At 54.7% G+C, this 15,731-nt stretch overlaps 1 protein-coding gene across 2 annotated transcripts in view; it reads left to right on the top strand.

Annotated features, from left to right (window-relative positions):
- Positions 1-14,377, top strand: part of POLR1A (RNA polymerase I subunit A) — an 85,223-nt gene extending 70,846 nt beyond the window's left edge. Inside the window, exons 25-34 of one of the 2 annotated variants that reach the window (XM_004005884.5) lie at positions 681-848; positions 1,888-2,023; positions 2,495-2,652; positions 7,444-7,570; positions 9,125-9,235; positions 9,841-10,146; positions 10,806-11,006; positions 12,235-12,352; positions 12,831-12,995; positions 13,370-14,377. In XM_004005884.5, the coding sequence (XP_004005933.2) occupies positions 681-848; positions 1,888-2,023; positions 2,495-2,652; positions 7,444-7,570; positions 9,125-9,235; positions 9,841-10,146; positions 10,806-11,006; positions 12,235-12,352; positions 12,831-12,995; positions 13,370-13,470 (1,591 nt within the window). In that variant the 3' untranslated portion in view covers positions 13,471-14,377. Of the gene's footprint in view, positions 1-680; positions 849-1,887; positions 2,024-2,494; positions 2,653-7,443; positions 7,571-9,124; positions 9,236-9,840; positions 10,147-10,805; positions 11,007-12,234; positions 12,353-12,830 lie in introns of both variants that reach the window. The other variant, XM_060412103.1, reaches the window with a different exon arrangement.
- Positions 14,378-15,731: the final 1,354 nt, after the last annotated feature.

Below are 15,731 nucleotides of genomic sequence, written 5' to 3'. Positions count from 1 at the left end.
TGATTTTTATTAATAAAAAACTTGCATAGAAATGTAGTTTTATTACTTCCCTCTGCACTCACACATAAGGTCCATTTAGTCGTGATTTGTTGAGTCGATTCCTTGTCCTGTGTGCTGGGGTCACACAGTGTTTCTGTGGCTGTTCTAAAAATAGGAAAAAGGGTTATTAGTAAGTTACAAAGGTTACAAAATCATATAGCATGCATACTTCCAAAGTGGCCCATAGCCGTTTGCACTAATTAAGAAGATAAGTGCCTTATTCCCGCCTCCCCCACCAGATCTCCATGCTTGTTCGGTGAACCTCTCCCTAGTTTGTACAGAGGGAGGTTTCAGCCCTCTCCAAGGTGTCATAGCCAGTGGGGAATAAAGAATTAGCCAAGGGAAATGTGAACAGTGAGTTCACAGGTTCCGTGACATTCTCTGGGTAGACGTGAGCCGTCTGAACATGGACACCCAGAGCTTCAGCCACCCAGCTGGGCTTTGTGCTGTGTCACTTAGGACATTTCAGGGTCGTTGGCAGGAACTGAAGGCTTAGAAGGACCATCTGCCTGGTAAAACAAGCCCAGAAGGAGGACGAGGCATCAGGTGCACACACCCTGCTCACGGGTCTGTCGTCAGCTCGCGACAGGCAGGTGGTGTCTGTGTCTCTGACCCCTTATGTCCTCCCGCCCTGTTTCCAGTTTGAGGACTCTGCTGCAGCTCAAGTGGCAGCGCTCACTATGCGACCCGGGTGAGGCCGTGGGCCTCCTGGCCGCCCAGAGCATCGGGGAGCCTTCCACACAGATGACGCTGAACACCTTCCACTTTGCCGGCAGAGGCGAGATGAACGTCACCCTGGGCATTCCGAGGTGGGCTTCAAGGGTACACGGGCAGGGTCTGTCCAAGCCTGCTCCTGGGGAGGAGGGCATTTCATTAGAGTGTGAAAATGTGTGTGTGTGAATGTGTGTGTGTGTGAGTGTGTGTGTGTGTGTGTGTATGAATGTGAAAGTGTATGTATGAATGTATGAGTGTGTGGGTGAGAGTGTGTGTAAGTATGAATGTGAGAGTGTGTGGGGGTGTGTGTGTATGAAGTTTTGAGAGTATATGTTTGTGAATGAGAAATGGGGTCATCAGAGCGGGGGTCAGGGTTGGAATTTCCGGAGCCCAACTGGTTTCTGCACTTGGATCCATGCCCAGGCCTCTCAGCATCTCCATTTAGTTCTCCACCAACTCCTGGATCCCAGTTCCCTGGAATGCTTGTGAAACTGCAGGCTCCCGGGATCAGGCCATCTGGTTGCCTGGCTCTGGTGATACCACTCACCTAGAACAGAATCCAGAGGGACCCTGGCTCTTCAGGTCAGTGTGCACCCTGCAGGATGACGGCTGCTGGGCAAGAGGAGAGAACAGAGATCACACTCACCTGCCCTCCCAGGCCGCTTCCTGGCTGAGGGACTCAGGCTCCTCAGCTTTCTCAGCCTCGGGGTTTGTGGCGAAGAGGAGGAGGGCAGGGGCCACAGTGCAGGCTGGCCAGGCTGGCTCACTGAGCCGTGGCTGAGGCCTGGCCGTGGTCCTTGTGCCTAGTAGGAGCGCTGCAGACACTGTTTCCCTTACATCTCTCGTTTGTTCAGTAAGCCCTTAGTGAGCGCTGTAAGTGAGGCACAGGGGACAGGAAGCAAGAAGACACAGCCCTGTCCTTGAGGAGCCCATGCTTCAGTGGAGGAAGCTGACTGCAGAGTCCCTTGCTGTCACAGGGCCAGAGCGGGGACACCTGATCAGTGTATTTCCTCCTCAAGATCCTAAGGTCTCTTGCAGATCCTGAAAGAACTCAAGCATGTTGATGAGAAAGACTTTGCAAAATAGAGACTCCAGGTGCTTCTTTGGCTCAGATGTGCCCCTGTTCCATGACAGGTTGCGGGAAATCCTCATGGTGGCCAGTGCCAACATCAAGACGCCGATGATGAGTGTACCTGTGTTCAATACCAAGAAAGCGCTGAAGAAAGTGAAAAGCCTGAAGAAGCAACTCACCAGAGTGTGTCTCGGGGAGGTAATGATCTCCCTCAGACCCAGCTGCGGGCGTTTTCCTGTGTCCCCTCCATTCATCCTCCCATCCAGGAAGAAGGGCCTTTGTCAGCTTTTCTGACCCAGGGCTCAGACTTCACCAGTGAGAGAGGCAGGCTTCCTCTGCCAGGTGCTGAACAGGAGTGGGTCAGGAAGCTTTAAAAGTAACCACTGGTTCTGTAGCATTCTTATGTGCCTTACAAATAAAGATACTTTCTTGATTAACTTACCACCCCCACTGGAGCCCTCTCCCTACAGCCTCAGGCCCTTCTCAGAAGGTGTGACCTACAGGGTTGGGGGTCCCTCTCCCTAGCCCAAGAGGGATCTACATCAGCAGCGCTCATTTAAAACTGGCTCATGGTCCCAGCCCCTGTGCCTGCAAACTCAGTTTTCCCACTTTTAATGCTCAGTCCCAGGCATGGGGCACACTGGGTCCTGCCTGTCTGTCTGGTTCTAGGTGTTGGAGAAAATTGATGTCCAGGAGTCCTTCTATATGGGGGAGAAACAGAACAAGTTCCGGGTATACAAGCTGCGGTTTCAGTTCCTGCCACACGCGTACTACCAGCAGGAGAAGTGCATGAGGCCCGAGGACATCTTACACTTCATGGAAACCAGGTCAGGGCTCAGGCCATTTGACTTTGGCAGATTCTTATTGTATGACTTTGTCTTCAACCTTGAGGGCTCCTGGCCACAGAACTCCCAGGGCCTGAGGGCTCTTGCCCAGATGATTCGCTTGTGGGTATGACTCCGTTGCCCTGCCTGCCTCCTACTCTCTGGCCCATGAGTTTCATCTACTCGTATTTAGAGGACTTAAGGTATAGGAGTACATGGACCATAAAGAGAACAGAACTTTATCAGAGTGATGGTGCTGTGGTGTCAGACCAGCATGTGGTGGTCATTTCTGACATGACGTGGTTCTTAATACATTTATATTCTGTCAGGAAGGAGCCCTGTGCTAACAACATGCTGCTGTTAAACATGGTTCTATAAGTGGGATTAACCTCCAGCTTTTAAAAATAGTTTCATTAAAAAAAAATAGTTTCATTTATTTATTTATTCTGGCTGTGCTGGATCTTGTCATGGCGTGGCCTTTCGTCTAGTTGCGGCAGATGGGGGTTGCTCTCTAGATACAGTGCAGAGGCTTCTTATTGCGGTGGCTTCTCTGGTTTTGGAGCACGGGCTCTAGGGCACTTGGGCTTCAGTAGCTGCAGTGCGTGGACTCAGTAGTTGTAGCTCCTGGATTCGAGAGCACAGGCTCAGTAGTTGCGGCACATGGGCTTAGTTGCTTCGAGACATATGGTATCTTCTTGGATCAGGGATCAAACCCACGTCTCCTGCCTTGGCAGGCAGATTCTCTACCACTGACCCACCAGGGAGGTTCTACCTCCACCTTTTTATGGAGAAGATCTGGTTCCCTTCTGGCAGGGAGATTGAACATCCATTTTTCTCTCAAGTTCAAGTCACTGTTAGATACTGGACAGCACGGGTCACAGTGCTGAGTGCCCAGGATTTGGAAGGGGTTTTCATCTCAGGGCTGGTGCAAGCCAGCAAGAGCCAACAAAGGTGACCCGCCAGCTGACCCTGGATGGTGGAGCGCAGACTGAAATGGCTGTGGGGTCGGCAGGTAAGAAGGCTGGTGAGGCGTTTGGGAGCCCCTGGCCAGCTGGAGAGCACGTCACCTGCCTCGAGAGGGCAGGAATGTGGGCCAGGGTAGCCAGACCTTCTGATTCAAAAAAAGTAATAAGAAAACTACCTCTCTTTTTTTTCCTGTCTTTGGTTGGTTGGTGGGTTTTGTGAGGGTTTTTTTGCGTGTGTGCTTGCTCAGTCATTTCAGTCATGTCTGACTCTTAGCAACCCTGTGGACTGTAGCCCACCAGGATCCTCTGTCCATGGGGATTCTCCAGGCAAGAATACTGGAGTGGGCTGCCATGCCCTCCTCCAGGGGATCATCCCGACCCAGGGATTGAACTCGCGTCTCATTATGTCTCCTGCACTGCAGGTGATTCTTTACCACTAGCGCCACCTGGGAAGCCCTCGCTTGCTTTTACTTTTATAAATTAGTCTCTAATTTGTAAGCATTGGCAGCTAATTCTTACCTTTGTAAAAGCCTGTTGAGGTTCAACTAGATATGTTAACAGGATTTGGCCATAGACCCCTGGCCCCTGTCTTCAGTCTGAAACAGCCCTCAGGTCTTCCAGTGCTACTCAGAATCAAAGAACCAAGGGCAGAGTGGAGGCAGGATGTCCATCCACACAGTGATCCCACAAATATTTGCTGAGTGCCGCCCACTCGCAGGGCAGTCCTGGGGAAGCGTGGCCAGGAGGGAGCGACTGTCTTGCCCAGGCCCTCTTTCCTCTCACCTGAAGACTCAGGCTGGCTGCAGCCTGGCCCCACTAAGCAGGTGGCGTGTAGGACAGCCAGGGTTGTTTAGATGACCTTGGATGTGAGCTCAGCCCTTTGGATGGGGGAGCCGGCCAGGCCCTGGGGAGCATGTGCGTCACCCCTCGCCAGGGTGGAGGAGGCTCATTCTGTCAGGAGTGCTCTCGGGGTGCTGGGTCACGTTGCAGGAGACCGGATGCCAGCTCATTAATTAACTGGGAGGAACATCTCTCCCAGCGTGCCACGTGTTTGTGCTGACCAGGCAGCCCTTGTCTGAGAAACGGGAATTAGGATCATGTGGCCTCTTGAGAATTACTGAGAGCAGGCCAATCGGCCCTATTTCCACGCATCTCAGGTGTAGGCAGGAAAGTCGCATGAGGTATGCACCATGCAGTGCCCCGAGTTCTGTCTGTTTATATTCATTTGGGGGAATCAAAAATCCATCACTGTTTAAAAATTTCTTCTTGTTAGGGAGAGCCCTGACTTCTCTTCTCAGTGGTGAAATACGTAGTCGGCTCCTACTTTGCATTTGGCTGGAGCACTTGAAAAGCTGTGATTAACAAAGCCTTGGGCCCTCACCCTTGGTGGAGCTACTCTATGGCTTGCGCAGGCAGGGCTCAAGCGAGGGAGTGGCATGGTGGGGTGAGTGGTTGGGCTGCCTTTGCCAGGCCTTCCCCATTCAGGCCCCATGCAGACCACACAGGGATGGGAATGTGCCTTCAGAAGGGTGACCACACCCCGCACACATACCCCCAGAAGCTTTTTCTTTTTTCTTTCTCCTTCTCCCCTTTTTCACCTCTCTCCACCTCTTTTCCGCCTCTCTTCCGTTTTCCCCTCCTGTTATTCCCTTCTTTTGAATTACGAGACTTTATCTTCTTGACTGCGCTGTGCGGCTTATAGGATCTTAGTTCCCCAACTGCGGGGATTGAACCCGCAGCCCCTGCAGTGGAAGTGTGGAGTCTCAACTACTAGACTGCTGGGGAAGTCCCTCATGAGACTCTTTTTCCATAAATGGGAGAGAAAAAAGATAGAAACACATGAGGCGCTTCCCTAATGGACACAAATAAGCCATGAAGCTCCCCTAAATGTTCCTCCCGGCACCCATCCCGTTGGGTGTGTGTGTAAATGATTCAGAAGGCAGGCTGGGGCTGTGAGGTGGGAAGGATACTGAGCTCAGAGGCAGGAGGAGAGTTCCGACCTCCAGTCCCCAGCTGTGTCACACCAGGTTGGCTTCTGTGAGGCTGACCCTGCAGGTGGTGAGCTGTTGGCAGGCACCTTCGGAAACAGCCGAGAGTCATGTTCCCTGTGTAATTAATTCATGGGGGAGGGAGGTTTCTCCGCTGCTGCCCCCGTCCAGCTCCACCTCAGCTGTCACATTCTGACAGGTGGCATGACCTTCGCAGAGTGATCACTGTGGGCCTCCGGCTCCCTGACTCTGGGCGTGTGGCGGGAGTGGTCCCCACAGTTGCACGAGGTCAAGGCCCTCGTCTGTCTCTCTCCAGCCTCTGGCAGAGTGGAGAGCTGAACCTGTCCTTTCAGAAGCATCTCTTCCTCCCTCTCTTTCCCATTGATTATATATCTTTCTAAAGTCAATCCGGGCATCTCCCTGTCTGGCCCTCTCATTCCTGTGCTCCTGCCTGGTGACCAGGCTTTTTCCTGGATCAGTGAGTAAGGAGCCTTCCAAAGGCAGAAACCTCAGCCAAAACCATCTACAGCTTTAGAAACTTGCGGGGGTGGGGCGGGGAATTGGGAGGGAGAGTAGCAGTCTGTTGCTTTTACTAAACAAAATAGTAAACACGTGACCGGCTCACTCCTCCAGTTAAGGTCCTGAGAGCCTGTCTTTTCATCCTGGCTTTGCCCCCTGGGCTGGCACATGGCAGGCACATCACAGATGCTCAGAGAACACAGGCTGGCTGGCTGGGCAGATGAGGAACTGATAGCTTGTATAATTAAAAGCAGTCCATTTGGTGGGCTGCTTGCCGGTCAGAAGGCCGGCAAGAGGACATACGAGGACAGGAGCAGGGGACAGGAGACAGGGCGGGCGACGAATGGATAACCCAGGAGGAGGGGCCAGGGAAGGCCTGCTGGGCTCTTTCCGCCTCGAGTTAGTCCTTTTAAATTCCCTTGGTCCTAACCTGTTGGGCTTCCCTGCTGGCTCAGTGGTACAGACTTTAGCTGCCAATCGAACCCCTGGGTCAGGAAGATCCCCTGGAGAAGGAAATGGCAACCCACTCCAGTATTCTTGCCTGGCTATGGACAGAGGAGCCTGGCACACTACAGTCCATGCGGTCTCAAAAGAGTTGGGCAGGACTAAGCAACTAAACAACCACCACCACAATCTGTCAACATGATTTACTACAAAGCACGTTACCACTGCCTTGGAGACTCTGATAAGCTCTTCCACAGCTTAGTTCTCTCATCAAATCGTCAGGGCTCCCATACCAAGGAGACAAGTTGTCAGCCCCAAGCACTTCCTGGAGATGCAGTAGGTGGGCTGGGGGCAGCCCTGGTCCCAGCCTGGATGCCCCTCCTACTGAAGGCCCTGCTGTACTAGTTAGCTGGCCCCACACAGCACCAACAACTGTCACTTATTGAGCAGCCGGCCTACCAGGCCCCATGACAGGTTTTGGTGGACGTGGGGATGTTTCTGATCCCTAAAGCAAGATTGCATGACACCCACACTTTCCAGACAAGAGAAGTAAAGTTCAGGAGATCATCGGTGGTGATTGAGGCCACACCCCCTGGGAATGGCCCATGAGACCTTTGGTGGTGATCCAGGCCATGCCCCCTGGGAATGGTGGAGCACACTTTCAGCCCTGCCATTCTGATGCCCCCCGCCAACCCCCACCCAGAAAGAGCCAGAGGGGGAAAAATGAGCTGACTGGAGAGCCATGGTCTCTGTCTCCTGAATCCGTCCCCAGCATCACCTCAAGTGGGTGAAGAACTTAGAGCATCTTGTCCCCGCAGTGAAGGAAAAGTGGAGATGCTGGTACTGAACGGGGCTGCGGGGCTTTCTTCTCGTTTTAGATTCTTTAAAATTCTGATGGAAGCCATCAGGAAGAAGAACAGTAAAGCATCAGCTTTCAGAAGTGTGAACACACGGAGAGCCACCCAGCGGGATCTAGACAATGCTGGCGAGTCGGAGAGGAGTCGGGTGAGCGAGTCCCCTGGGGGCCCCTGGGGACCATCATAGGGAGGTCCAAGGCTGGGACCCCCTTAGGGTGCCGGTGGCTCTGTGACTGTTTTCAGTGCTCCTTGCACCCCTTCCTAGGGTTGGCCTCTCTCTGCTTACCTTAGCGTGTGTGTGTCTGTGTGTGTGTGTCCACATAACATGTGGGGTCTTAGTTCCCTGACCAGGGATTGAACCTGTGCACCCTGCATTGGGAGCATGGAGTCTTAACCACTGGACCACGAGGGCAGTCCCTTACCTGAGGATTTATCTGCTGCTCTGAGAGCCGAGAAGCAGTGTTTCCTTCTTGGGTGTGGAGGGCCACGGAGGGGAGCTGCCACTGGCAGCCACCCAGGGCGGCCTGCCTCGCCCTGGGTGCGAGCCCCAGCTCATCCATCTGTCTGTTCTCAGGGCCCCCTCTCCTCTGTAGGTAATTTTTTTTATCCTGAGGATAGACTCAAAGTAATGGTACCTACTAGACTTTTGGAAGTTTTTTATGTGTTCATCGGCTCTGCCTTTGACTTACCTAGGCCAGATGAACTGAGACTCACAGAGTACTGGGCAGGGACCAGAGAGGCATTCTGAAGCAGGGAAGCTGGGCTCCAGTGATGGAAAAGGAAGAAGCCAGAGGGACGCCATTGGAGGCAAAATAATCCAGGAATGATGATACCTTATCTGGGTCAGGAAGATCCCCTGGAGAAGGGAATGGCAACCAGCTCCAGTATTCTTGCCTGTAAAATTCCATGGACAGAGGAGTCTGGCAGGCTACAGTCCGTGGGGTTGCAAAGAATGGGACACAACTGAACGACTAAGACATACATACATACATCTGCCCAGAGACGCAGAGGCAGTGTGTGGCCAGCTCCCTGGGTCTTGTCTGAGCCAACAGCTGGCTGTTCTCTGCTTGGACAGGGGTGCAGTGAAGACTGGTCCCATCCTTTTCCAGCTCTGTGATTTCAGCTATGACACCTCCTCTCTCTCGGCCTGTCTCCTCATCCCTAAAATGAGGATCTGGCCTAGACAGAATTCCAGGTCTTCTGCCCTGGAGTCTACCAATTGGAATGTCTTTGGAAGGCTGCCCAGTCTTAATTCTTAAATCACCCAGAAGGAGATCATAAAGAACTAGGTGCCAGGGTCAGGAGAAAGGAATAAATATTTAGTTTCTAAAATGCCAAGGTAATTCTTTCTTTTCATCTCCACCCAAAGCATAAATACTTGAAACAATATTAGCACCATCTTCTTTTAATAACTTGGAAAGCCTTGGCACTTTTTTTTTTCTTCTTGATACAAGGTTTTACAAGTGGTATATATAAAGATTTAGGCTGAAGAGAAGGAAGTATGGAATCCAGGGCTGGGTAGGTGGGTGGAAGGGATGTAGATGGAACTGGGAAGGTGGTCGGTACTGTGTGATGAATGGATGGGTGAGAGGCAGGTGGGTGGCTGGATGGCTGAGTAAGGAGACAGGCAGGTGGATGGGTGACCAGTTTGATGCATGGATAGATGGCGCTCATCTTTCTCTTCCTTATTCCGGAACCCCAGGGAGAGCAGGAGGGCGACGAGGAAGAGGAGGGGCACATTGTGGACGCTGAAGCTGAGGAGGGCGATGCTGATGCCTCGGATGCCAAACGCAAGGAAAAACAAGAGGAGGAGGTGAGGGGCCTTTGGCCGAGGTGACACCTCTGTCACACCTGAGGGCTCCCCCCGGTGTGTAAGGACATGCCTCTGCATCATGCTGGAACCATGGGGAACCTTGAAGCAAGACCAGTCTGCCTAGCACAATCATTCGATGGAGAAGGTGGTGGTCATGGGGTGGCGAGTAGGCAGGAGCCGGCCCAGGGCTCCCCTTCAGGACTGGCTGTCCCTGTACCTGAATCAAATTGGGAGACCCCGAGGCCTTTGGGAGGGAAAGTCAGGCCACTTTCTGTCTTTACCGTGAAAATGGGTCCTTCCGCTTCCCCCTTTCAGTCCTTTACCACTACGATTGCTGCCAGGACAGAGGGTGGTGTGGAGGAGAGAGCTAGAGAGGGGCATACAGCTCCGAGGAGGGAGCCCTGGGACTGAGGGGCTGGCGTCCCCAGGGGCCAAACAGAGGGCAGAGGCCAGGCCGATAGAGCCGGTAGGGCTGGGGTCGGCCAGCAGATGAGAGCTCTTCTGGGGGTGGGCGGTGGGGGGGGCGGGTGGCACTTGTTCTGCAAGGTCAAGTTCAGGTTGCTGGTCAGGCCCAAGTGACATGGCCTGAATTCCATCCCCACCAGGTCGACTACGACAGCGAGGAGGAGGAGGAGGAGGAGGAGAAGGAAGACGAGGAGAAGGAGGACGAGGACGTTCAGGAAGAAAGGGCCGGCCTCAAAGAAGACGTTCAGCAGGAGCAGGAGGAAGGCGGCTGGGCCCCCGAGGAGAGCTCGCTCCCCGGCGCCCCCCTGATGCAGCCACAGAAGCGCGCCCGAAGCCGGGAGCCCCAGGGGGCCGAGGCAGTGGAGCGCCGGGCGCAGGCAGTGCGCGAGTGCCACCCGTTCATAGAGGACTACCAGTACGACACACAGGGCAGCCTGTGGTGCCAGGTCAGTGCCCGTGAGGAGGTCAGCCAACCCCAGGTCCCAGCCCCCTCCTGGGCCCACTCACTCTGACTTTCCAGTAACAGCCTGGGCCCTGTAGGTACTTTCACGTGGGAACTTCAGGCCTCAATACAACCCGTGTGTTGACACACATCACAGAGGCCGGCAGACTCTGCGTTCCTCACACCACCTTTCTGCCTGGTCATCACTTCCAGGATTGCAGTGTCCCTGGAAGGCTTGCTGGTCTGGATGCCTAGAAGTCTACACATACACTGGCGTTAGTCCTTTCGTTTGATCCAGTTCAGTGATTCGTAAATGGTAGCACAGATATGAGTCATTGACCAGGAGTACATGTACAGAGGGATGTGTGTTATGCTTTCTGGTCATTGAAAGGATATCAAGGGTGATGCTGAGTGGAGGTCATGTTGTATGGAGGTGAGTTTCCTCAACGACATCTGTGAAAATGGATGGTGCTCTGCCGTTTTCACCTCAGTCTGTGGGACCGGACATGGCTGCCATGTGGTCATTACGTCAGCCCATGTTCACGTGCCAAGTCCACTGCCCAGCTTGCCCCAGTGGGGCTCTGGAGGGGTCTCTCAGGGACCCTGAGTGGTGTGGCACTGGGGCACCCCTGTCTCCTGGCTCAGCTCCCCTTCCTCTTGCAGGTGACGCTGAAGCTCCCTCTCATGAAGGTCAACTTTGACATGAGCTCCCTGGTAGCATCGTTGGCCCAAGGAGCTGTCATCTATGCAACCAAGGGTATCACAAGGTGCCTCCTGAATGAGACCACCAACAGTAAGAACGAGAAGGAGCTTGTCTTAAACACAGAAGGCATCAACCTCCCGGAGCTGTTCAAGTATGCCGAGGTGCGTGTCTCCTCAGGGTCGCATGCTGTCCTGCGGATGGGTCCTCACGCAAGCTCAGGCTCCAGCCGCTGTGTCCTGGCCCTCCCTGGGCTATTCATGCTTCTAACCCAGGGTTCCCAAAACAAGTCTGCAGCCCGGGCCACCTCTGGGGGATCTCCAGTGCACATGAGTCTGGTTAAGATTTGCAAAACGAAACCTGCCTAACTTTACTGAACTGAGAGTTTCCAAAATTAATTTGTGTGCAGTTTCTTTTCTTTGAAATCGAAACCTCCGAAGATAGACTTGTAAGAAATAGTTATCCTGAGTGCTGGCTGGGGAGCTGCTCGGTTTATCTGGTGATCGGGGCCCTGGGCCCCCACACCCGGCAGAGTACTTTGTATCCTGTTCCCCCTGCTTCCCAAGCACACGCATCCTTTCCTCTGAGCTCTTTCTTGCTTCCCCCTAGTTCGCTTCATCTCCCAGAACCTTCTGAGGTGCTCTCAACCCCCAGGCACAAGTTTTCCCCACTGTATTCTGAGTTGCTGGGACCAGCCCACTCTTCCCTCATCTACACTAAGCTGGCAGGGCCCTCCAGCCTCACACACCTCCTCCCACAGCACTGCCCTGCACACGCCCAACCTCTGCCTGGAGCCTTTTGCCAGCTGCTTCACCAGAGGACAGAGCGGGCAGGGCTCAGGCCTCCCCAGTGCCAGCCACTGACAGGGCGCACTCGAGTCATGCCCGTGGGATCAGTCACACCCTGCCGGGGCCTCTGCTGTTTCCTTTGGCGGTGACATGCCCTAGCACACAGCCACTGTGAGCCCCGCCTGGGGATGGCTGAATTGGAGCTTCAGGTCCCTGGAGAGGCCTGGCAGACCCCCGTGCCCAGGGAAGGAAATTGAATCTCTGCCAGGGAAGTTGCCTCACCTACCAGCAGAGCCTCCACCCTCGGAAACAGGTCTCTCTGTTATATAAACAAACACCTTTGTTCCTGACTCTGAAAGTGGGTAGCGAATCATCACCCAGCCCTGGCTGATGGTGAGAGAGACCCTGGGCCTAGCCAGCATGCTGTCGGCCACTCCACTCACACCATTCCTTAGGCTAGTCCTGGGCCACCTCATGCCCACTTTGTCATCAGCTGCACCCGAGCACGCCAGCCAAGGAGGCAGTGAGGCCCTGGGGTGGAACATGTCCGTGGGAGGGAGCAGAAGGCAAGGCCCTCCACGCCATCCTCTCCCACCTCCCGCAGGTCCTAGATCTGCGCCGTCTCTATTCCAACGACATCCATGCCATGGCCAGCACGTACGGCATCGAGGCCGCACTGCGCGTGATTGAAAAGGAGATCAAGGACGTGTTTGCCGTATATGGTGAGAGGGGATGCGGGTGGCAGGCAGGAGGCCCCGGGGTGCCAGTCTAGATCTTCAAGGAGCTGAAATATGGGTGCAGCGAGGGTGGAGCCCACGGGACCCTCAGGGCCCCCATAAAGAAGGGTCCCTGGGTGTCAGTCTTGTCAGTCCCATCCCCAAGGCCTCCCCACCCCCCCGCATGTTTCTGATCTTGGCCTCAGGGAGAGCCTCTTCCTCACCTCGCCTTCAGAATTTCAGTTCCCAAAGGCACACAGCGCTGTAGCGGCTCGTGTCCTGCAGGGCTACTCCCCACACTGCTAGATTCAGTCGTGATGCCCGGGGACACAGGGCTGCCCACCGAGGTCAGGTCAGAGAGCTGAGTGAGTAGGTAACGGAGCTGGGTCGGGGGGAGCCCTGGGGTCAGGTGACGCTGCTGCCCCCCTCCCCATCCCCTCTTCACTGCTGAACCCCCATCCTTCTGTTGCCACCCCTGTGACAGGCATCGCCGTTGACCCCCGCCACCTCTCGCTGGTGGCTGACTACATGTGCTTCGAGGGTGTTTACAAGCCCCTGAACCGCTTTGGGATCCGGTCAAACTCCTCACCACTGCAGCAGATGACGTTTGAGACCAGCTTCCAGTTTCTGAAGCAGGCCACCCTCCTGGGTCAGTCGTGGGCACATCGTTGGCCTTCCCCACCCCTGCCTGACTCTGTTCTGGGCAGACAAGGCTCATCCCTCAGGCACCCTTCCTCAACCTCGCACATTGGGGAGAGCCTGGGCTGTCACACAGGAAGCGCTGGTGGGTGGGCACCAGACTGGAGGGCTGCCTCTGCATTTTGGAGGAAAGGGGAGAGTCTTCCTCTCTTCAAAATGCAGAAGCAAAGCGGCATCGTTCCCACCAGGCACCAAGCTTCAGGACCACCCTCGTGGCCCTGGAGGTGCCCTAACCGCCAAGCGTCTTGCTGAGTGCCCTCCACACCTGTCCCTTCCCCTCCCATCACTCCCAGCTACACCTCACAAGTGCTCTGTGTCTCCCAGGATCCCATGACGAACTGAGGTCCCCATCAGCCTGCCTCGTGGTCGGGAAGGTCGTCAAGGGTGGGACCGGCCTCTTCGAGCTCAAGCAGCCACTAAGATAGTGACACCTGCACACCAGCCCGCCCGTCACAGGAGAGAACCGGGAGACCAGAGTCCTGGGCAGTTCACAGTGATGGCGCAGGGCCTGGCAGTGACTTTGGGGGTCCAAAGAGCAGCTGGCCTTTGAGCTGGACTGAGATCACCTGGGAAGTGGATGAGTTGCTCATCCTCACCCCTTCCCATCTCAGGATGTGAATGAAGTCCTTACCAGATACCCCCCAGACCCCCTAACCCTGGCTCAAAGTGGCTGGACCTTCCCCTGTGCTGCAGGACACCTCGGAGGTGGAACCCCCAGATACCCCCAGGGTAAGGAGGTGAGGTCTCAGTGCTGTGAGCAGCCGGTGACTGCAGGCAGGCTTCCTGGGGGCTCAAAACGGGCAGAACACTGCTGCCCCTTGGCCTGCTTCTGCTGGCTGCACCTGCCCCTGGGGACAGAGTTCCGTAAGAGTCCCTCCTGAGGCTCTCTCTCTGGACCAAGCACAGGATGGTAGAGACCTCTCCCCACCCACTTTCTGTGCCTGGGGCGTGTGGCTTTGCACCCCAGCTGGTCAGATGAGCCCTGAACCTGGGGCATGCCTCTCCGGGGCCCTGGCAGCTCACTCCCACCTGAAACCCTGAATCCCCAGCTGGGCTGCACTGTTGGAGTGAGTTGCCTGGCTGTCTTTCCCTAGCTCTGCTCTCAATCCAGCACTGAGGCCTGTGTCTCTCTAGGCTCTGCCCCATCCGGGGCTCCCTTGACCTCTGGTACCAGCAGCGTGGGGCCCTGGCATGGACAGAAAAGTCAGAGGACTTGGACCCAGGCTTTGTAGAACCAGAGGCTGTTTCTATTTTTGTCTAATGTTATTCCAACTCAGGCTGAGTAATAAACATCGCTGGAACCAGCCAGTAGGAGGAGAAACATGGAAGAGACTTCAGGCTTTTGGTTTTTTTGTTCTTGACTCTTTGGTTTATGGTTTCTGTGTTGTGATTTGAGAGCTCACAAGTGAAACTACTCAGCGCAGTCAGAGCTCAGGTTCCTGTTCTGCTTTTTTGGCAGAGGGTGTGGAAGGAGAGCTCAGCCTTGGCAGCCTCCCCCTCTGACTCCAGCCAGTCCCTACGGTGTCCCCCGTCCACAACCAGCTTCTAGCCCTGAGGCCAGGGGAGTAGAAGCCGGTGGGAGGGAGCGATGGCTGGCCTGGGACGGGAGGCCTCGTCTGAGAACAGTGCCCACGCTGCTTCCTCCAGGCACATGATGACCAGATTCAGCCTGTGTGTCCTGCACTGGCACCAGGGGAAAGCTGGCAGAAACAGGACTCACCTGGGATTCCCCTGACGATCCAGTGGTTAGGATGATACGCTTCCACTGCAGGGGCCGCGGGTTCATTCCCTGGGTGGGGAACTAAGATCCTGCGTACCCCACGTGTGTGTGTGTGCTCGGTCGTGTCCGACTCTTTGCGACCCTGTGGACTGTAGCCCACCAAGTTCCTCTGTCCATGGGATTTCCCAGGCAAGAATACTGGAGTGGGTTGCCATTTCCTTCTCCAGGGGAGCTTCCTGACTGAGGGATTGAACCTGAGTCTCTTGCTTTGGCAGGCAGATTCTTTACCACTGAGCAACAAGCATGAGTCTAATATGAGCAGGGTTGAGAATCTCCAACTTATTAGAATAAGCCCTGGGTTGTGCCAGGTCACAGCCAGCATCCCCTCTTAATTGGTGAGTTGACTTCTCTATGTGAGTCAGACACCTGATTTCCCCAAAAAGATCTTAAGGTCTGATACCTGCCCTCAAGAAGCAGGTGGGTATGTGTGTGTGTGTGTATGTATGAGATGAAGCTCTCATGGTGCCAAGAATACAGTGTGATTCAAAGGACACCTTGATAGGCTCTACCTGGAGCCTCAGCAAACAAAGAGGTGGTGATGCTTCTGGCCAGAAAGCAAGAGGTTTGTAGCTGCCTCCCAGCCCAGCACATCAGGGCACCTGCTCGCTCAGCTTACAAGTTCCTAGCAGCAGGGCTCCTGCAGGGGCAGGAGGAGGGGACGTGACCAGCAAGTGTTTCTAGAAGCAGCTCTGAGAAGTTCCCATTTAAAAAGCTAAGCTTGAATTCCTGAAAGAGAATCATGCCTTGAGTTCTTTAAGCAGTTCCTTGCTCCTCCCTGGAGAGGTAATCAAGAGCTCTGTTGAGTTCATATAGCTCTGGTTTGTTCGCAGCCCCAGGGAGAGGCCAGAACCTGGTACCCGGGAGCAGGGCTGAGCACCTCAGCTCACCTGGGCTGGGCTTGATTGT

The sequence above is a fragment of the Ovis aries genome, chromosome 3 (genome assembly GCF_016772045.2).
Source record: "Ovis aries strain OAR_USU_Benz2616 breed Rambouillet chromosome 3, ARS-UI_Ramb_v3.0, whole genome shotgun sequence".
NCBI lineage: Eukaryota > Metazoa > Chordata > Mammalia > Artiodactyla > Bovidae > Ovis > Ovis aries.
The sequence above is the reverse complement of the archived record's forward strand: the minus strand, read 5'-3'. Positions and strand labels throughout refer to the sequence as shown.